The following is a 23,404-nucleotide window of genomic DNA, read 5'->3' as shown; positions in this document are numbered from 1 at the left end:
TCTTTTAGCTTTTTTCCCATTAATTCTTTTTTCATCATTTCCTTCTATTTTTTTTGTGATTTTTTTTGTTGTAATTTTTTTCAGTTTTTAATGTTTTTAATATTACCCCTTAAAGGGCATTCTTGTATGATTTACTAGCTACATGTGTACATTTGGGGTTTTCTTGCCTGACCCCTGTATGATTTAAATGAGGTTTCATACACTGACAATATAGTGACTCTGATTTTTTTCATGTGTAAAACCCCCCTCCCCTACCCCTTTGATGACCCCTGGTAAAAAAAATGAGGTCCTTTATTGATTAGCCTCATGATACATTGCAGCAGCTAGGCCATGCAAATTTATACATACCTTAATGATTGAGACAGCAGAATAGATAAAAGCCAATGTAACCATGAATGGTAAGAGTCCAGACACAGTCTGAACAAAGGGATCCTGAACATAGCTAGGATAAGGCAATTGCTGTCAATAAATAACCAAAATTATGATAGTTAAGTAGACTGAAACATATATTTTCTTATATCAAATAAATATCAAATTATCATAGATACAGTTTTCAATGTAATTCATGAATACAAACTTGGTTGTTACATGCCTGCCCATTGAAAATTGGTTTTTCCTGCTGTCAATCAATCACAACCCAAGGCTTAAGATAATGACCACGCATTCAGTCACCAGTCATGATTGAGCACCAGTCAAAGTAGTTTTAGCTTGGTCATAAGACCAGCAAGATTATTCTGGTCAGACATTGACCAACCTTCAATATTTTTGACAGTGGAATGTCAAATCCCAACAACCAGTTCACAACTACAAGTTTGCATAATGGCTTGAAAATTGCTAACTATTATTAGACAGTATAAACCTACTAGATGATATATCACAAATCAAGAGCTCTGATTAGTCGAGCTACTGCTGTTCTATTAGTGATAGACCACTAGTAGCAAAATTTAAACTTAATTGCAAAATTGGTTGTATCTATCTTTGCATTTGTTGACAAAATAGTAGGTTTATACTATTCCAAAAATTACAATTATGAATTTTAATTAATTAATTAATTAATTACATATCTGGCCCTCATGGTCCCTCATGCCACTCCCCCTACCCTCCCCTCACGCTGACAGTCTAATTGTTAGATAAGAATATGAGGACCGCGTAGCACTTATGAAATACATGAAGATATGGAAATATAGATAAGTTATAGTGCTTAGGAACGAGGTTATTCCAGGCGAAAGCCCTTGGAATTAAATTCAGAAAAATTAATTTACAACCTCGCTGGGAATCGAACCCACGACCTTCAGAATTGTACTACCGGCTTTCGCCCGGAATAACCTTGTTCCTAAGCACTAAAACTTATCTATATTTCCATATCTTCATCTAATTGTTAGATAGGCCATAGCAGAAAGGAAAAGTCTGTAATCCCAAAAATCAACATTGGCAGAATAAATTATGGTTCAAGATCAATACTTAGTATACATAGTAGTTACCTGCACATTCATAGGAATAGGCGTAGGAAGATTAGATTTTTCCTGGATGATGGCCATGTCAATGGCATATTGGAGTGGTACAAATCTTGACAAATAAAAACTGTAAAGAAAAGAGTGTCACATAAGATAAGTTGTGAAGATCTTAGTACATTATTGTGCATCAACTTGGAGGTAGAACATGGAGAAAAACTGTCAAAGTATCACATCATGAGGCTGACTTGTGTCACGAGTTATATTTAGAATTATGTTAAAAGTACATTTTATTAAGACTCACTTATCTTTCCGTGCTCCTCTAGTCTGGAAGTTTGGGTAGGTTCTTTCAGTCAGCCAGGTTTTCCGATCTCCAGCAGAACTATGGGACAAGCGAATGGAATACTTGACTTTCTTGGGCAGAGGGTCTCCTTTGTTCAAATCAAACACCACAACTGCAAAAAAGGGGGAATTATTGAATGATAGATTTCAAAATAATATCAATAATTATAATTATATAATTAATAGACAACCAAAGTAACAACAATCATTTTTAACATCACCACTGCCATCACAAACACCACCACTAGTAGTACTATCACACACCCCATCGCCACCACCAAACATCAACATCACCACCATTACCACCACCACCAACATCACCACCTTACCACCACCAACATCAACATGACCACCATTACCACCACCACCAACATCACCACCTTACCACCACCAACATCAACATCACCACCATTACCACCAACACCAAAATCACCACCATCATCACAACCACCATCACCACCACCACCATTAGCAGCAGCATCTTTACTTAGGGAGCTAGAGACACTCTTTCGAGTCGCAACTAAGCCTTCATAGCTTGTGGTCCTCCATGATAGCTAGATAGCATCATCATTCAACATGGTCAACCAATCCATAATAAAGGTCTTAACCAAATATTTCTAGAGCAAATTCAGCATCTAAGTCTACTCAGACATTTTAATTAAGACTGACTAGACCATGGTCTAGCCACACCTTGAATCATTAACTTTGCAATCAATCATTTTCAACCAATTGAGGCAATCGGGTGCTTCTTAAACTTTCAAATTTTCTGGATTTCAATATATTTAAGACTAGTTAATTAACCCACAATATTACAAAGTTCTGCAACTATGTATAATTAAACTAAGGCATTAAGCCACATACTGTACATCTCAGAGGCTCTTTAGAATCCCTGACAAAATACTGAATAGGAATTTTTTCTTAAACCTCTTCATATCATTACTATATAGATATTTATATCAGGTGAAGAGCCACATTTGTGGAAACTCTGATTAAACCATTATTATTAATATATCATTAAATGCCCATGCAATAAAGCCCCATTAACTAATAAACAAAAACTTATAAGCATTTATGAGATTATATACCTCCAAAATATCGATCTTCATGCTCAGTTGCCTCAGCAATGATCTGGTCAAGACTTGTAAATTCTTTCTCTCCATGAACTACACTGTAATTTACAGCTTTGATTCCAGTCGTTTGGGAAACTTTTCTCATCAAAGACGCCACTTTAGAATAGAAATTTAAGAATGTCAGTATTACAGATAAATAAAAACCATTAAAAAAAACACTTCCATTTTTTGCATGAGTGGCAAATAAATATAAGCAGTGTAGTGTATATGTAATTGTATACGGCATTACCATGTCCCTAATAAATGCAATAAAATAACGTATCGTACCATAATGTATATGACTAAGCATATATAATGAAATTACCACTTATCACCACCACAAATTACAGCAGTGCAGGTGCAGCTCAATGGGGTGAAAATAGTAAAAGTTGCCACAAGTCAACCCCACGGCACCACTAGTTATGTTTTTCAGATGTGCAAGTGGACCAAGTTGCAAGAAGCAAACTACTGTGTCACAAGAAGCAAGATACTCAGTTGCTGAAGGGAGAAATAGGCCTTGAGAAAGCCTTCTGTTGCATTGCATATGCATACAGTACATTGATGTACTGTACACGACAGTGCTGTTAAGTCATTAAGTACTTCTTTCCTACAGTACCTTTCCAGTGCTCCTTATAAAACATGTCACTCAAAAATACATGTATCTAGTTGACAAGTAAATGCTTAAATTGATAACTAAAATGAATATCATTTGTAGCATTTAATCACCTGGATCTCCCAATGGATAGTATGCCAACACTAGAGACTGGTTTGCTGTCAGTATTTTGCCTTCTTGTGCTAAAGCAATGGTCTGCTGTTTTATAATGCTGGATGGAATTGAGAGGCTTGATGTTGGCTCAAATGTATCTGAAGAAAATGAAATATAATAACACTGAGCTAGACGTTTCACTGCAAATTAAGCTTTCTGTGATAAATGTACACAATAATTAAGGAATCTTTTTAAAAAATTGTAAAAATAATTATTAGTAAAAATTATTAAAAACTAATTAATTATTAGTAATATGTAGTATTTTGAAAACCTTACTGGAAAAGCAAAAATACATCAAAAGGTCTCAAGTTCATATTGCACAATTTTTTAAATGAAAATGAAAATATTCTAACACAATCTAAACATGTTTCCAATTTTTAGCAAAATATTTTATTATTTAATATATTGTGTAGCTCCAGAAATGATCCTGGAATTTTTTTAACCCCCCCCCTGTCCCCTAACCCCAGAAATTCCAATTTTCAACCATACCACCTCTGTATTCAATTTTGTTCTTTCTCTGACCTTCCCACCCCTTGGAAATTTCAGGTCCCTCTCTGGAACAATACAAATTCGAAGGACATGCTTGATCTGTCAAGCCATATATATAAAGTTAATTACCGAGAACGGAGGCCATAAGCCTATAGTACATCCCAAGGGCCGACGTTCGAGGTAATTAAGTATTCTATTTATCTATTTATCAATCTCGATGTCGTATGTGAGTAGAGTTGTTTGTTGGTTCTCTCCTGTGCTTCGAGGGTTTTTCTCCGGGTTCTCTGGTTTTCCTCCCTCCTCAAAAATCAACTCCTAAATTCTAATTCGATCTCTGGGCTTTCACTTAGTTTGGCGCCTAGCTCTGTCGTGATTGTCCCACGCTGTGATACAACAGCGAAAAGCTTTGTAGATTAGATTAGAATTGAGAAGGTTTTCTATCAAATGTTTATATATTTGACTTAAAAATAGCAAGAATAATAATAAAAAAAGATTTTAAAAAAAACCTGCATGAGCAGGCTGGGGCTGATGAATTGAACTGAATTGCTCATTATAAATGTGAGGTCAATATGATAGTTATTAACTGGGTTAATAACTATATATATTGACCTCACATTTATAGTGAGGGTTATAACAAAAATAAAGCCTCGTGAATAACAAAGAAAACTGTGTCAATTGATAAATAAGGAGCCATATATGCTACCCAAAGAGGCTAAGACAAGTGTTTCAAAATTGCTGTGGAAGCGTGCAGAGTTTCAGCTGCTTACTCTGCTCCAATCGCTTTATATATATATGCATCTCCATCTCCACAGAAATCCTATTATAGACTTATCTTACTGAGTCTGCAGGGACAAGTGAGACTGCTGGCAGTCTAACTATAATATAATTTACAAGGTTGAATATTGAAAACTTACCAAAGCAGATGTTAGTTGGCTCTAAGAATACCCTGGAGGAAAAAGTTACAAGAAAAGTTAACTTCAAGTTAGAATTAAAATTCTATTCATATCGTTAGAATCTTTTTTATTTTAGTCTAAATTTCCTATCCTTTTTCTTTCAATCAAACATTAGACTGGCAGATGGTTATTTTGATCAACCCACACTTTATGCTAAGATGTCAGTCTAAGTGTTTGCTGGCCATCGCTAGGACTTTAAAAGGGGATCTTTGTTGTTCTACCAATCTTTGTTATGCTAACTATTATTGGATCTTATTGTATATTTTTGTATAGGGAAGGATGTTTTTGTTAGTAAAAAAACAAATTTCCAACAGTTTTTAGTGGTATCTCCTCTTATGTACCACAATATGACTAGTAACATTTAGTCAAGATTAGTCTGTTAGAGGGTACCTTGTGGGTACATAAATCAAGAAGACAGCCAGCAGTTTAGATGATCATGGAAATAATTATGGACTAGGTACATTGTAGAAACAAGAAAGAAGATTCGCAAATTTACAACAGGCTTTTTTATAATAATGGAAACAAATCGACAAACCAATCAAATCTAATCTACATGCTCATTGGTACGGTTTCTTTATCACAGTCAAAATTTTCCATATTTCTCTAGTCAAAAAAAATTGGGTTTCTACTTACAAAGACAAAATGTGCTATTTCTAAAATATACTTTTTGGTGAACATTTCAATATTGATTACATGTAGCTCATTTTTCTTATTTTCATTTTATCAAGCTAAAAATCTGGAACTAGGAAATGTTGAGCTACAAACAAAAGGTTCACTGATTGGCTATTTTGTTCAGGCTGAGAAAGCAAAATCACCTGGAAGGGAAACTATCCATGAACTGAGAAATAATTAGAATAGCTGGAAAGAGCTTATTAAGAGCGACTCTCTGTAAGGATCGACCAAAATCGAATTTTCATGGCACAAGTCAAAAAATCGATTTCGCTCATATTTGGTTTTTAGATAGCCCTTAGTGTAAAATAAATCGAGGTGTTGTTAGTTTTGAAAAAAAAAATTTTTTCCCCACGAAATTTACGAAAATAGATTTCGCCCAAATGCAGGGGGAAAATGATCGACGAGGTCAAGGAATTTAGTACAAAAATAAGCGCATCCTACAGCTAAACTACTTAACAATTTTTTCGGTTGTTACTTTTTACCGAAGGAATAGGTATTCCTCTTGCTTTTCGTTGTATTTATTCTAGAATATTTGGCGATTTAAGATTCGAAATAATTTTTCTACCGTGTACACTTTTTCCAAAGTTTAAAAATGCAAATTAAGGCCTTAAAATACTGCTTATAAAAACTATGTGCGGAGATACCAAATTATTCAAAACCTACACCCAAAGGATTATCTAATGTATTTCTATCAGATTCAAAAGAAAAATCCCTGGGCAAATCATTTTTAGCTTTCCGTTGAGGTCTTTTTACGATCTTTATTTCGCGATATTTCAACCGTAAACAGCTTGTTGCGTTACCTCCACCGACGTAACTATAATTTTATTTGCAATCATTCCATCGCTGAATTTGCTAAAACTAGGGGATCAAACCAAGAAAAAGACATCATAGTAATATTCAACACATTTCAATTGCGATATATTGACATATTTTATCACATACTTTCTTAACTCATTCTATTGCGTGACATAAAGCATGCTTTGTCGGTAAAAAGTATGTGAGCTAAACCGGTTCCAATCTCACATTTTTGCGATTGATATACGCTTTCACAAGATCTTCAGCGTGACTTTGAAACAGCTGAACTGTCCTCATTTGGATGCAGAACATTTCCAAACATTCAAGATATATTAACATCATAAAAATGGTGCGTGTTGCCAACCAGCAAAATTCGCTCGTGTAAATAACTTAAATTAGGCTGCGTTCATAATGTATGAAAGGGGGGGAGGGGGAGGGGGGGGGCAGGTGAAATTGAGGGGGGATCGGGAAAATTTTGGTAGGAAAAAGGAGTAGGGGATGCACAATTTTTGAAAGAAGCTACAAGTCTTGCTTAGGGGGAACCGTATTTTTTTGCATAACTTTAAGGGGGATGTTGAGAATTATTCTGGACATTTCAAACTTCTACCTGCCACCCCCCCTCTGCCATACATTATAAACGCAACCTTATATAACAAAAACAACAAAACAAATAAAAATCAATACTTTTATAATATTGCATAAAGATGATTGGGATTAGTAACGCATTTTATCGAAATAATTATATGAACATTTATATATACAGAATATATATGTACGTATGACGTGTATGTGTGGAATATGTGAATATAGATATTATGCACATACATAAACATACGTATATACTCGTAGAGTGCACGCACTAAAACCGTGAACATCAAATAGTACTAATTAGTACTATTTCATACAGAATCCTTTGTTTTCTATTGTTTAATTATCACTATTTAGTGCTGAAAATTAGTATTTGTTTCACGGATTTTGTGTGAGCACTCTAACTTATTTGGAACTAAGTTGATGTGCAACTATGTACAAAACGCCAAATAAAATATGTTTGTCTGTCTATAAAAAGTTTATACACTTATTTCAAAAAAGTTAGTCACCTGAAAAGCTATAAAGCTGAGGCCGACAAGTATTATGGGTAGATTCATTTTACACGTTCAACCGCTTGATAACTGTTCATGGACTTGCGAATCTTTTACGGGTCGGTTATAGTCTCACCTCTTCTGAGCACCATCGAGCTGCAGTTTGTATTAAAAAAGCTTGGTATATATATGCTTCCTTGATATGAAAAGTTTCCCATGATGCTCATATCAGTGATCCCAGCTTTCTAGGTTTTTGGTGACTAACTTTATTGAAATAAGTGTATACATTTATCGCTGAAACGATAATTAATATAGATCTTAGACTTGCTCCAGTACTTCTCGGTTGAAGTTACCGGGAAGTACTCCAGCGAGAGAGATGGATGTCTGGGTTGGTGTGAAAGATTACTTTAATTATTCAACACGATGACACAACAAGGAAAAAGATTAACAAAAACAATCAATGTCAAACCCTCCTTTGGGGTATTGGTATTTGTTATTGAATATAGGATACTTTTATCAAGTTAGCGTTATTTACCAAATGTCAAAAGTAGTACGTAGGAGGACTAACTACCACAATGTGCGTATTTTCGTCAGAATGCAATTTTCATATATCTTCTTCACTAGAAGCCGAGAAGCAATTTCATCTATACCAGCTTTATCTCAAGAGCAGGAACAGGACTTGCCTATTTGTTCGAGCTTATCTGATATAGCTTCTTGCGTTTGACGGGTAACGACTCGACTGACTTATTTCTGTCTCTTCGATCATAGCTACACGGACCTCCAACTATAGAACTATTAAAACGAACAAACCACTTCCATGTTTATACAGTGCTTGCTGAACTTTCCCATGGAAAGATGGAACGTGATTTTAATCATTGCGGCAGTCAACTCAATGTTAGTTTCATGCATTATCAAAACAATGTTTATTGAAGGAAATTGCTATTATTAAATGCTACTGGATCAGTAAAACCATATTTTGAAAATCCAATGAAAGAGCTGCTAAATAAAATAAAGTTAGTTCACCGATATATTTAGTTTGAAAGTTATTGTTCGATTTTCATCTGCGTGTTCATTTTACTGACAAAGCATGCTTTGTGTCACGCAATAGAATGAGTTAAAAAAGTATGTGATAAAATATGTCAATATATCGCAATTGAAATGTGTTGAATATTACTATGATGTCTTTTTCTTGGTTTGATCCCCTAGTTTTAGCAAATTCAGCGATGGAATGATTGCAAATAAAATTATAGTTACGTCGGTGGAGGTAACGCAACAAGCTGTTTACGGTTGAAATATCGCGAAATAAAGATCGTAAAAAGACCTCAACGGAAAGCTAAAAATGATTTGCCCAGAGATTTTTCTTTTGAATCTGATAGAAATACATTAGATAATCCTCTGGGTGTAGGTTTTGAATAATTTGGTATCTCCGCACATAGTTTTTATAAGCAGTATTTTAAGGCCTTAATTTGCATTTTTAAACTTTGGAAAAAGTGTACACGGTAGAAAAATTATTTCGAATCTTAAATCGCCAAATATTCTAGAATAAATACAATGAAAAGCAAGAGGAATACCTATTCCTTCGGTAAAAAGTAACAACCGAAAAAATTGTTAAGTAGTTTAGCTGTAGGATGCGCTTATTTTTGTACTAAATTCCTTGACCTCGTCGATCATTTTCCCCCTGCATTTGGGCGAAATCTATTTTCGTAAATTTCGTGGGGAAAAAATTTTTTTTTTCAAAACTAACAACACCTCGATTTATTTTACACTAAGGGCTATCTAAAAACCAAATATGAGCGAAATCGATTTTTTGACTTGTGCCGATGTTTGGTCGACTCTTACAGAAAGTCGCTCTTAAAATCAGTAAAACTGTGAAGTTTAAAGTAAATAAGATCAAAACTTGTGAAATTAATTATATAAATTTTGAAAGTGTGAATTTTGTAATTAAAGGAAACCTTTGCTTTTAAATTTGGGCAAAAGTTGACTTCTTTGCAATCCCTCCTCACTAAGATTAAAATTATTCCCTTTTTGCAAAGCTACCATAACACAGGAAGAAATGATCAGCATTTAGATAATAATTTTAAAAGGCATATTGTGGTTCATTTTGCGGGCTGAAATGAAAAAAAAAGCTTCCAAGCTGACACAGTTCGAACTACATGTGTAAGCAATAAGTTGGGTCACATACAGATATATTTTTTCTTAGTTTGACTAATAAAATCATACTGAGAAACAGGACCCAGGAAGCTAGTAAAAGTGTTGTCAGGAACGAAGGTGTCAAATATGATATACAGCATGGTTACCATAACGATATTCATGAACAATATTTAAAACTGTATTGCGGCCATCCTATACTTGCCCTCTGTCAAAATAATGCCGAAGGGTACTAAAAAATATTTTTCTATTCAACTTAAGGAGGCTCAGGGTAGTTTTGGTCTGGCACACCTAGCCGCATTGAAACGGCTACAACTTCGTCTTGAATAACTCGATCTGCAAGCGCTTTTCACACAATGTCAGGAAAGGATTAAAGGTTTCAAAAATGATAAATTAGTTTAAAGCGGCCTTTTCATTATGACGTAATGATGACATCATAGAAATCGTTTACCGCTTATTTTCTCGAAAACTAGACCTAAACTTTCAAAGCAACTTGCACCAGTCGATAGTATTCATCAAGGCACCCAACATATTGCAATATGAAAAAAATGTATGAGAGCGTTTTCCAAATATTACGCGGTGAATATTTTCATGGACTTTTACTATTATTTCCAGCGTGTCAACTTTATACCCTCAAAATCGGGACTTGATTCAATATTTTTAGTAGCTAGGATATAGGTACGGATATAGACACTGTCCTTATTGAGTATGAATCAAATTGTGACTTTCTTTCTAACGTTATGGATTTTTTGAGATGAAGCTAAATGACCCCATTTGTTGTCAAAAGCGATAGAAAATATCGTTGAAAGCGGCATTCAAAAAATCGTCAAACGATTTTTTTTTAAATGAAGTCACTAAAAGATGTATCTTTTACAAATATTTTCCTTTAATTTCATATGCATTGAAGGGTCTTAAGGCAGTCAAATAAAAATAAGTACGCTCGATACTAACAGCACACGACAAGGAATAACACGGAAGTCAAGCGTGAATAATCAACAAGCATATATTTATCTGACATTGTGTGAAAAGCGCTTGCAGATCGAGTTATTCAAGACGAAGTTGTAGCCGTTTCAATGCGGCTAGGTGTGCCAGACCAAAACTACCCTGAGCCTCCCTTAAGATTATCGTATTCTGAATCTCTTAATTTAGCTTGAACAGCTTGAAGTATATTTCGAAACCGCCATATTTGGTGGGTTCGACATTGAAATCGTTCTCTCGAAAAGCACTGAGGATTGCAAAAAAAAAAAGCCATAAATTGCTATCTTTTAAGAAAAAAAATTATTTCCAACTGTTTTTTTTTTTTTATTTGTTTTTTCCTAGGTAAGCATATTGCGTTGGAAAGCGTATTAAGCTTAATTTTATATTCAACCGGCCGGTCTGCGTTTTGAATAATGAGCCGACCTTGCACGAACTCGACTAAACCTCCTGGTAAACCTTGTCTTAGAAGCTTAGTTATCGAGAGACTACAGTATTCAAAGAATGAATATCAATAAAGAAACAAATAAACACTCGAACCAAGTCATAAATACGCTTATTCGTTTTTTTAACTTGGTTGTTATGTAATAATATTTTGACTGCTTCGTTGCCTTATCCGCTTACATACAGATCGAAAATCTATCATTCACTTACTTTGGTAATATGAGTATAGCAACAAGGAGGATTGGAAGTAGTATTTCGAATACTGTTCCTACAGGCCTTCGTATCTGAAATAACAAGGGAAGGAAGAATATTTCAACCTTATTTCTATACGGTTGGAAAGCCAAACAACACCACAACATCTTTGATGAAATTAGTGCTTACTTACTTGTAGTATGAAGTTTTTCCACAGCAGAAGGCGAAATTGCCGAAAACGATTAGCCATTTTGCTAAGGGCTTTAGAAGATACCCAACGACTACTAGAATAAAATAGCGAGAGATACCAGTTTTTATTTACGATCGATCAACCTCCACTCTTACCTATTTGTTCCGTTTGATGGCCGGGCAACGACGATGAATTTTTTTCTAATGTCTGATTGGCTCAATTCCGTATATATGACGTCAATAGGTATGCTATGTATGACCTCATTGGCCCGAAATATCCAATATTGCCTGAATCTGACACAGTGACGTCAGAATACAAAGGACTCTTCAGGTAAAATTTTAAAAAAATTCATATAGCCTTTGAAAGGATATTATTTAAATTTTCAAACTACATTAACAATGTTATCTGCTGTCAAAATACTGTTGAATGCATCACAATGGCTTCAGCTGGCCTGCTTTCGCTCGGTTCTGATCGAGCTCTTTCTTAATTTGGGGCTCTGAAATGAACTATGACTCATCGTGTATCTATGACAGTGCGAAAACTCCAGCCAAGGTCACCTCGAAACATTTCCAACACATTATCCAATGATGTTTGAGTACTTAGACAATAGATTAGCGACAAAATTTGAATTTAGATATTTTTCCGTTTTTCGGATAGGCAAAACAAAATGATAAGAGCTAATTGTACGTTATAGACAATTTCTGATTTCACTTCTTCTTCTACCTTAATTTTTAGAACATGCAACCCGTAAAGTCCTCCACTGCTCATAAATGTAAAGCGAGACAATGTGAAATGCGCTATGTAACTGAGAACCCCATTAGTATTATTATTATATTATTATTATTAGACAGTCGAGCGTGAACATCATCAAGTCGGCAAATGGGTAGGAAAATCGGACAATACATACATCGACGTCAATCAGAGTATATGTAAAGGTACCGAACAATGTATTTGATTGACATTAGCCTATTGCCCGAATCTCCTATTACGAAGGAAGGAAGCAGAACGCTTTATTTCGGAACTTGCATTAAAACTATCTAAGAAGAAACAATTTGAGTACAACACATTAATCCATTGGCTCAGAGTAAAACTTTACATAAATTTTATAAGGTACGAGTACGAGGAACGACAACCATTAAGAAATTAAATTATGACATAGACAATGCACAAATTGTAAATAGTTTTTATAGAATTGAATAGTTCTTTATTACGAGAATTTATTTTCTTAGTCATATACATATACCAACCATTATTCGGGTGTCCAGTTTCTTTTATTTGATTTATTTATTGCTATTTATTTATTTATTTATTTATTTATTTATTTATTTATTTATTAACGTAGATTTTTAGATAAAGATACATAGTTATATATTTAATATATATTTCAATTTTCCTTATTAGTCAGTTTTACATCTTATAATTCCTTCTTCTTTGTAAGTATTATATATTAACATATTCATATTTAAATAATGGACAAATTCTATTCGTTTTTTACAATCTTGAAAAAATGTATAAATATTTAAAAATTATTAATTATTGATTAGAGATTATTGTTATTATTAATTATTGATTAAAGACTTGTTATTAACTTTTTATTTTTAATCAAAATTTCTTAATTTATTCAATATGCAGCTTAAATAGCTTTTATAAATTGTCAATAAAGTTTTTCATCATTCTCCTATTACGACATTTGTTCCGCCTACATATCTCAGTGACATACAGTCAATTCAAAAAACGTTGTCGTCGACCAACTCAAGCCTACGCGACTGGACCGAAAGGAACTCTGGGTAGTAATCATTGAAGCCGAGTTGACTCCATAATTTTATCTGACTAGTTATGCCTGGTTTACAGCACGAACCTTCGTAGGCGAGCGGGAAGTGTTGAAGAAGACGTTTTTTTAATGCCTTCATATTTTCGGAATTGTGAACTGAATCATAACTACTTTATTTTTCTTTCCCTAAACCCGAAGACATGCATTTGACGGATTGAATTGTTTCTCTCCATTATTATCTTTACTACTAGCGGGAACAATTAATTCAGAACGAATATTTAACCGCTTCAGTGAATTTTACCCATATTTCTTTCGGTCCAGTCGCGTAGGCTTGAGCCGGTCGACGACAACGTTTTATGTAGGTTGAGTTTGTTTGATGGGTTTTAATTCTCTCCCTCCGGGTTCTCAATTTTTAATTTCAAATTTCAGCTTCTTATATCGATTAAGCTGCCGGTATATTGCATTCTGAAGTTCATTCTGCGGTCAGCGGTCAGCATGGCGGCAAGACGTGTATTTTTGAGCTCCGCCATTTTATTACTTCTCTTGGGATTTTCGTTGTCTTTTGAACTTTCTGATCAAATTTCTGATTACCAGAAGTTCGGAGTGTCGTTTATTATTAACCATGGCTTGCTTATCAGTGGAAGGACGGCTTATTTTCTTGCTGGTTACGATTATTTGACAAGACCACGTGGAAGAAAGTACTTTTCTACTCGAATTTGCCGTTATCCCAATGCTCAAATTACTTTTAATTTGAATAGACTTGCTACTAGTGGTGATATCAACCCTAATCCAGGGCCTATCTTCTCAGGGAACAGTACTAATACCTCGTGTTCTGTTTGTATGAAGACTGTGGCCAAGACTCATCGAGCAATTGAATGTGACTTATGTTTCAAGTGGTGTCACATCAAATGTGGCGGCGTCTCACCTACTGAATATAGAAACCTGCAAAATACCCTAAATTTTGCTTGGACATGCCCTACATGTATATTGGATCTACAGTCGTTACCGTTTGCTAATATCAGCAATTTGGAGCTCGACGATTTAAACCTCAATGATTCTATTCATTCTGGTTCTCTTCTCAATGATAGTCGCGAAGCCGAGGCTAATAGCCTCCGGGACTTTCTCCAGCCCTACGAAAGGAACTTTAAACTAGCACACTTGAATGTGAATAGTATAGCTGGATTTAAGTTTCACGTTATTAAGACTTGGTTGCTATCTCGACTTTTCGACGTCCTGGTATTAACAGAGACTAAAATTGATGAGTCGTTCCCTGACTCTCAGTTTGCTGTCGAAGGCTACAGATTCATGAGATGTGATAGATCTATTCGTGGTGGTGGCGTTATGATTTTCTGGCGCTCTAGTATTGTTTTTCATCATATCCAGATGCCTACCTTAAACAAACTTGAGGCCACTTCAATTAAATTAAAGATAGGCAAGAAATGGCTCTTGGTGATTGGTGCATATCGACCACCCAGTATCACCTCAGCTGTATGGTTTAATGAGCTATTCAGCTTACTAGACTCTGCTTCATCAATGTGTGATGACCTCATTCTACTTGGTGACCTAAATTGTAATTTAATGGATCCAGATGTCAGTGGCCGTGACCTTGTGGACTTATGTGATATATTTAATCTGGACTGTTTGATTGACAAACCCACACGGATTAGTCAATCATCACAAACTCTCATTGATGTAATCCTCACTAGTAACAGGAGAAGGTTTCTATCGTCTGGAGTTTTTGAACCACATCTCAGTGACCATTCATTGGTTTACACCATTATGAGAACATTTTCCAATTATCATAGATCAAGGAAAGTTACTTATAGGAACTTCAAAGTTTATAATAAAGATGAACTCTTAGAAGACCTTGCCTTAACACCCTTTCATGTTATCTCCGTATTTGATGATGTGTCTGACCAGGCCTGGGCCTTTAGTAAATTATTTACTGATGTCATAGATACTCATGCTCCAATTAAGCAGTTCCATCTCAGGGGTGGCCATGTGCCTTACCTGACTCCTCAGTGGCGAAAAGCTATTTCGACACAGAAACCGATTATGGCGTAAATATAGACGTGATCCCAGCCCTACTAACTGGAATCTGTACAAGAAGCAAAGAAATTTGTGCACTTCACTTAGACGGAAGTCAATTGCAAGTTATTTTCATCTGAAAGCAGATCGATGTTCTTCTAAGCCTAAAGATTTTTGGAAATTCTTTGGTTCTCTTTTCCATTCTAAGAAAGGACAAGCTAATGACATTGTTCTACAAGAAAATAATGACTTTATCACTGATAAGTCTACTATTGCAAAATTATTTAATGATTATTTCACTAGTATTTGTGAGAATTTCCCTTTGCCTAGCAATGAAGTATATGGTACGGGTTTTTCAAACCATCCCAGTATCTGCACTATAAATAATTGTATGTTAGGAGTTAATAATCAGAATAATCAGTTTAGCTTTCATACCACTTGTGCTTCTACTATTACTGATATAGTGCTTTCTCTTTCTTCATCAAAGTCGTCAGGTTATGATAACATTCCTATTCGCCTAGTTAAAGATAGTATTCCTGTTATTTCTCGAGTTATCTCTAATTTATTTAATTATGCTATTATGACATGTACTTTCCCTACTTGTTGGAAGTTGGGTCAGGTCACACCTATATATAAAAAGGGCATTGAATATTCGAAGGGTAACTATCGACCCATTACTACCTTAGCTGCCTTTGGTAATATCTTTGAACGAGTCATTGCAGGTCAGTTAAATAATTTCTTTTGTGACAAGCTGTCCCAGTTTTTGTCAGCTTATCGTAAGCATTATAGCTGCGAGACTACTTTGCTTAATTTATTAGAAGAGTTTAGGAGTGGTCTGGACAAGCAGCATTTTGCATCTATTATTGGTATTGATTTGTCCAAGGCATTTGACAGCTTGCCACATGACTTACTTCTAGCTAAACTTGCTGCTTATGGTTTATCCTTTAATAGTTGTTCACTTATAGGGAATTATCTTACGGATCGTTTTCAGAGAGTTAAATTGGGTGACCAGTTTTCTGATTGGAGCCCACTTATCAGAGGAATTCCTCAAGGGTCTGTATTAGGCCCTCTCCTCTTCAATATTTTCCTCAATGATTTGTTATTATCTGAGCTTCAGTCTAAGGTTAGTTCATATGCTGATGATACCCAGATCTTTGATGTTAGTAATGATGTTTCTCTACTACATAGGCATCTGCAGTCTGATCTTCTCACTGCTCATTCGTGGTTCTGCTCCAACGGCCTCATGATGAATCCTGATAAATGTACTACCATGTGGCTAGGCAAGAGCAAGGGCATAAACACACCTTGTTTTTCCATTGTTAGTGAGGTGGTCAGTCTTGCAGATGATGTCAAGTTACTAGGTGTAACTATCGATAGAGATTTAAAATTCAGCAAACACATTACAGAGATAGCACGGAAGGTTGGCAAGCAAATTCAAGTCTTACAAAGACATAAGAAACTAATTAATACTGATGCCAAAGTCAAATTATATAATGCCTATTTTTTACCTCATTTAGATTATTGTTCTATTGTATGGCATCATTGCGGGAGAGGTAATTCAACCAAATTAGAAAAACTTAATGAACGCGCTTTGCGTTTTATTTATAATGATCATAAAAGCACATATGAGGAATTATTGTTGCGTATTAATCATCCTACTTTGTATAATAGGAGAATGCACAATATTTTAATATTAGTATTTAAGGCTCTGCACGGACTGGTTCCTGAATATATTTCTAAGTTATTTACACTACGTAATTGTAGCATTAATTTACGGGGTGATAACATTCTTATAGTACCTAGAGTAAACACCACTAGTTATGGTCTTCATTCCTTGGCTTATCAGGGTAGTAAGTTATGGAATTCTCTTCCAAACAACATGAGATTGTTGCACGAATTAAGTAAATTTAAATCGGAAATTTCCAAAGTCAAATTTGATATTGACTGTTGTACCTTTTGTAGAGGATAATTCTATTTTAATTTTATTTTACATATATACATATATTTATTTCATTGTTTACATCCATATTTTTATATTAGCATCATGTAATTTTAATTTTTAGTTTAGGTTATTTATAACTTGGAGATATTAGCATGTACTTGCTATCTTGTAATTCAAGTATAAATAAAGTTATTGTATTGTATTGTATTGTATATGATTCTATCAATTACAACATATTTTTGTTTTTTACCCTTTTCTCTTTCCTTGATATTCTATTGCGCTGTGAACATCACGTCTTACAAAAAGATTATAAATTCACGCATATAGCATTATAACAGGGTGATACTCACAAGTGCTAAATATACCTAGCAGTGTCCTACGTAGCTACGTATTATAATAAACTATCAAATTAGTTATTAACGCCAACGGACTATGCCCAAATTAAAGTCTTTTTTCTGACGGACTTGGTCATAATTTCTCTCTCATTCTAGACTTTTCAACATCTTGTTATTACTCGGGCTACCTGTAAGGTAGGCCGAGTTTAGGTTTCGGTTTTGTATCAGTCTATCGTATGGTCGAGGTTTTACATGATGAATATGTATGCGATCGAGACAGTCATGAAAGCGAGTGCAAGTCATGTGACCTACATGTTGGGTCGGAGGTTTTCTTGCTCTCTGCTCCTCGTCGGTGGTTTGTTATGGCGAATTCCTTTTCTTCTGGGACACTCAAAATACACACAAACGCACACGCCGTTCGCGGTAGACCCACACTAAAAGATGTCGGGCGTTTTCGGAACGGGTCGGTCCGCGAACTCAAAGCAAAATGCCAAAAGAATGCCAAAGATACCAGAAAGATTACCAGAAATGTGAACTCAAATGAAACTCAAATGAACTCAAATGAAACTCAAATGGACAAACGTACAAACTTACTCAAACGTACTCAAACGAACAAACAATCACTAACTCTTTAGTAAGCAGGAACTTCATTGATAACTGCTTCGAAGATGATGGAGACAAAGAAAACATTCCATGTAAGCTGAAGATGGACGCCATATTGGAATCTTTCAAGACAACATTTCATGCCTTCCGCGAATCAACAAGCATTGGACTTACGCCATTTTCATCGAGGATAAGTTTTTTATGTATTCTTTTGTTTTTGTTCTCAATTTTGGACAGTTTCTTCAACATTCTATCGTTCGTTCAACTATTAGTAGCGAGCCTGTTGTGCATGATGTTGATTTCAATTGTACATTTCATAAATGAGTCAACTAAGAGTTTGGTATACTCTTTGGAAAATGACTGTGATTTATTGGAAAAGGCTGTACAGTTATCTGTATTTGTTGATCACAATAAACTATTATATTTATTAGAGGATTGCAGGTCTCGTTATGCCAAATTTTATACTTCTCAGTACCGTGTTGAGCACAAGCCTCGTGTTGCTTCGCGTGATCGAGAACCAAGTAGAGTCCCTGTTGAACAACTCGCACGCCTTTTGCACAAAAGCAGAAAAATACGGAAAAGGGTTCGTAAGTAAGTTTTCAAAAATGTACCCATGACATCTAGAATGCATTGCTTTGTCAATAAATGTCATTTGAATCACGAAATAATGAAGTGTTATTGCAAAATCTACAAAGGATCTAAACGAAACAAAGCTTCTGGTAATTCTTTTCCCAGTCGAAGAAAATTACGATTCAGGAAATCCCTCCTTAAGAAATTAAAGTTTCACAAAAAAGCAATAAATGCTGGTTATAGTCGTTGTCAGCCAATATTGAAAAATTATAGTCCAGGAAAACATGCTTCCAACAGTTTACCCCATGTTTACAAGAGTCTCAATCACAGAATAAATCACAGTAAGTTTACCCTAAGCAGAGATGTAGAAAAAAATCCTGGTCCATACACAGTAATAGATCCAAAAAAAACAATTTCTGCTCCATATTCTCAAGGTAACATTGCATTATTTGGTCCAAATGCTGGTCGTCAGTGTGTTGCCATGTCACTATGTGCATTGACATATAACCATAGGAGTGCAATAAGTTCTTCAGTAGACCTAGTAAACACCATGAATATTGGGAATGAGTTATATTCTGTCCTATCAAGATTATACAACCAAGAATTTTTACTGTTGACAGAATTACCCAGTATAGTAACAGTACTAAAAAGCAATTACCAAATGGAATACAGTCCAAGTTATACTGGTAATATACATGATGTCTCATCTACTGTTGATTTCCTCTACTTCAGATATATGATGCAGATATAAGTGTTAAAAATAATTTACAAAAACAAGGCAAATTGTGCTGCACATCTGCTACAAGCAAATTAGAACTACAGAAGATAACAAATAATACAAAAGGCAATACTGGATTTTTAGCATGGCTGTCCAATTCTTGCATTTGTTGCATTTTTCACCATAAATGCCGGACCACCGACTTTTATCTCATAGTGTTATACGATGGGGAATTTGATATGTTTGAAAAAGTAACCAGTGTATCCACCTTACGAGTTAAAAAACTTTCAAGTTACCCGTGGGGGTAGGGCATAGGTGGGATTCGTACAGAGCCTGCAATATCGAAGACAGTAGCTGTCCGCAAGTAAGATACCACTACCATCTGCTATCAATCGTGAAGCATTTGGATCAGGAAGCGAAAATGCCAAAGCATTAGCCCTACAAAATGCTCAATATTCTTTTATCTTTTTTACCAAGCAAACCGCCTGGCAACAACGGTTCCCGCGAGACCCTCTCATTTTATCGGGGTTGACCAACATAAACACATCCTCTCCGATTGCACTCTTTTACTTTCACACTTCTACTACTTTCACACTTCTACTACTTTCTCACCTTCTTTGTTTTCGACATAGGTAGCCCGAGTAAACGCCAATAAGGGCGTCTAGTTTTTTTTAATCTTTCAGTTTTAAAAAATTATGGCCTCGTTTTGTTAATTATCGGAAACTACGCAGGCAGTTATAGTAGACAGCTCTTTGCATTGCGCATTAATTGCGCTTGGAACATTTTAACTGGAAACAATCCAAGGTTTGATTAGTGGCAGGCTTTAGTGAAGTTGACGACAATCAGAAGTATTCTGCTTTCAGCCGCCGGATGCTTCCTATTTACAGTTAAAATTGTTGGGTTTCCTTAGCAGCTGACATTTCAATAGCCCTTAAAACAATTTCCCAATATTTTGTAAACATTAATGGATTTTATGATCTAGAGAAATCACCAGAAGCCTTGAAGCAAGCAGCACTCAATAATTACGTTTATAAAGCTGTTTTTGTTATTGGGACGAGTTAAATAGGCAAAAAACGTGGGTGACGACTGGGTGGCAGGTGGTGCGATGGTCCTTTAGAGAAACGCTGCACTAAAATAAAATATATAATTCGTCGGAGAGGAACAACTCAACAAGGAGCTCTGGGTACGATAAGGGTTTTGTAACTAAATATCGAAAGAACTACTGCTGTCTTATTGGACTATTATATGCGAACTATACTATTGACGGGTTGCAAAACCATGACGGCCATTGTGGTGACGTTATTAATAATGGATGCTAATGAGAAATCTTGTGTTATGAGAGAGAAAATTAAAGTTTTTACAGACTAAGCTAGACATCAGTTTTCTAATTACTATTTCTTATCGTATGAAAACAAGATTAAAAAAAAAACCGATCAATTAGCTATTAAAAATATCGATATAAGATTACAGTTCTAAGGCTGCCATCACGCACAAGTTTAGATAATGTATGCTTTGAATTTATAAGTAAACCTCTAGCTTAGCACCTCCCATTGGCATTTGTACCTGTCAAACAGCATTGTGGGCATGCGTTGCGCGAAAAATCTTTGTTGAAGCTAGCTGCTACACGAGTCAACTTGCAAAAAGTTCGCCATTCTGCGTTGCGAGTTTTTGAAGCTGAATTAAAAGCTTGCAAACTGTTAATGCATCCGGCAATCGTCGTGCGTGGAATGTTACACGGCATCACTTTTTCCCACAAAGGTGTATCGCGAAAAATTGTCGTCGCGAATCGTTCCGTGTATAATCTACGGAGCCCGATTAGTGCCATGCAAATTTCGTGATTGTTTTTACTTTTCTCGACTTTTTTCACGACTTTTTTCTCGACTTTTTTCTCGACTTTTTTCCCGAGTTTTTTCTCGACTTTTTTCTCGACTTTTTTCTCGACTTTTTTCTCGACTTTTTTCTCGACTTTTTTCTCGACTTTTTTTGACAGCTGAACAACAGTAGAGCAGGCTCATTCTATGCTGAGAGCATGGACAATATGGCGAGCTGCAAATGCAAGTTCTGTATGGGGTAAAATACAGGTCAAAAATACGTGTAGTATACATGTATTATACAATATTTACATTATTTACAATATAAGTTAATTTAGGATAGATTTTAAAGTTATCTTATTTACTTTTAAAGCAATTTATGGGCTTGCCCCAAGATATATATGTGAACTGGTTAGCATTAAGGATAACAATTCTTATAATCTTAGGTCTTCTAAAGGTTTGCTTTTGCAGCCGCCAAGCTTTTTGACCAAAAAGACACTAGGAGACCGTGCTTTTTCGTTTGCTGCTCCGAAGTTATGGAACAATTTACCTCAAGAGATACGTAACGAGAGACATTTTAATAGATTCAAGACGTTGTTAAAGACCCACCTTTTTAGACTAGCTCTTAATTAGATTTCCTTTTACTTAATATTTACAAATTAGTTTCCCATTTGTTTTAACGTGTTGGGCCCGGTTTGGACGTGGAATTTCGCGCGTGTCGGGTCTAGTGCAGATGGACAAACTAATGTTTGGTTTGTCTGCATTGGATTCGGCGCGTGCGGGATTCGACGTCTAAACTGGACCTTAGTTATTAAATCTTTTATATACTCTTTTTGTAGTTTTTTAGAGATTTTATGCCTTGTATTTTAGTGTACCTATATGTAATGCGCAGTTGATCATATTAACATGTTAAATTGCGCAATACAAATAATAAACTATTATCATTATTATAATATTTACATTATTTATTATTAGGTATTAAAAACCCAACTACACTAAGTTTGACACAGGTATTCGGACTCAAGCACGGGAGATGGTGGTGGTGGGGGGGGGGGGGGGGTACGTATGTGAAAAGTGATTGATTTTAAGAAAAATGATGAAAAAGAAAAGAAAAATAAATAGCATAAAATAAATAAATAGATATTAAGGCAGTGGGTGATTGGAACGAGTTGAGCGTACGAGACTTATATGAGTATACTCATGGATATGTATCGTAGAAAGGTAGGTAGCAATGGTACAGTAAACGATAAAGTACGTCGTACAATGAATATTGAGTTAAGAATAAAAGTGTTTCGGTTGAAGGCAACGTTACGAAACATGAGTCATGTTTGTATTCCTTAAACAACGGAGCCTGCAATACCAGCTAGTAAGCGGTCAAAAAAGTCGAGAAAAAAGTCGAGAAAAAAGTCGAGAAAAAAGTCGAGAAAAAAGTCGAGAAAAAAGTCGAGAAAAAAGTCGAGAAAAAAGTCGAGAAAAAAGTCGTGAAAAAAGTCGAGAAAAGTAAAAACAATCACGAAATTTGCACGGCACTAATCGGGCTCCGTAATAATCAGCGTTGTGCGTGAAAGCTGCGCTCCATCGAACCCGTGCGCCACGTGCACCAGAAAATTGCGGCAGATCTAGATTTGCCAGTTCCATTGAAAATTCCAGTGCGAAATAAATATTCTAAATTCTTTGCAAATTATAAACGTATAGCGAGTCATGAAAGAAAGAGGAATGTTTGCACTCGTAGATTTTCGCGCCTCTAAAATTATCGTGCATTAAGAATTGAAAAATATTCAATAATTTGACCAATCATAGAAAAGCAATCCTAAATATCTCTGATCCTATTGGATGAAGCCAGGTGATTGACATGTTATTGTCACGTGATCATTGCTCAGTATATAAGTCAGGAGCACGTTTTATAGACCACATTATTTTGCAGAATAGTTTGGTAAGTGTCTTTTGTCCGTTTTTGATTTTTCTTGTTTTGTTGAGCTTTATTGGGTTTACTAGAAATTTAGAAAGTACAAAAATATCTA

At 35.3% G+C, this 23,404-nt stretch overlaps 1 protein-coding gene across 2 annotated transcripts in view; it reads right to left on the bottom strand.

The window, feature by feature from the left end:
* Nucleotides 1-11,798, bottom strand: part of LOC116297376 (phospholipid-transporting ATPase ABCA3) — a 41,097-nt gene extending 29,299 nt beyond the window's left edge. For both annotated transcript variants that reach the window (XM_089037283.1, XM_089037284.1), the window contains exons 1-8: nucleotides 11,609-11,798; nucleotides 11,434-11,507; nucleotides 5,072-5,103; nucleotides 3,629-3,766; nucleotides 2,879-3,019; nucleotides 1,756-1,906; nucleotides 1,482-1,581; nucleotides 349-459 (exon numbers count right to left, since the gene is read on the bottom strand). In XM_089037283.1, coding sequence (XP_088893409.1) covers nucleotides 349-459; nucleotides 1,482-1,581; nucleotides 1,756-1,906; nucleotides 2,879-3,019; nucleotides 3,629-3,766; nucleotides 5,072-5,103; nucleotides 11,434-11,507; nucleotides 11,609-11,665 — 804 coding nt within the window. In that variant the 5' untranslated portion in view covers nucleotides 11,666-11,798. The remainder of the gene's footprint in view (nucleotides 1-348; nucleotides 460-1,481; nucleotides 1,582-1,755; nucleotides 1,907-2,878; nucleotides 3,020-3,628; nucleotides 3,767-5,071; nucleotides 5,104-11,433; nucleotides 11,508-11,608) is intronic.
* Between the last annotated feature and the right edge of the window lie 11,606 nt (nucleotides 11,799-23,404).

This window comes from Actinia tenebrosa, unplaced genomic scaffold (genome assembly GCF_029948245.1).
Source record: "Actinia tenebrosa isolate PJP-AT-01 unplaced genomic scaffold, QUT_ActTen_1.0 PGA_scaffold4__44_contigs__length_22323623, whole genome shotgun sequence".
NCBI classification, from domain to species: Eukaryota; Metazoa; Cnidaria; class Anthozoa; order Actiniaria; family Actiniidae; genus Actinia; species Actinia tenebrosa.
This window is presented reverse-complemented; position numbering and strand designations above follow the sequence as displayed.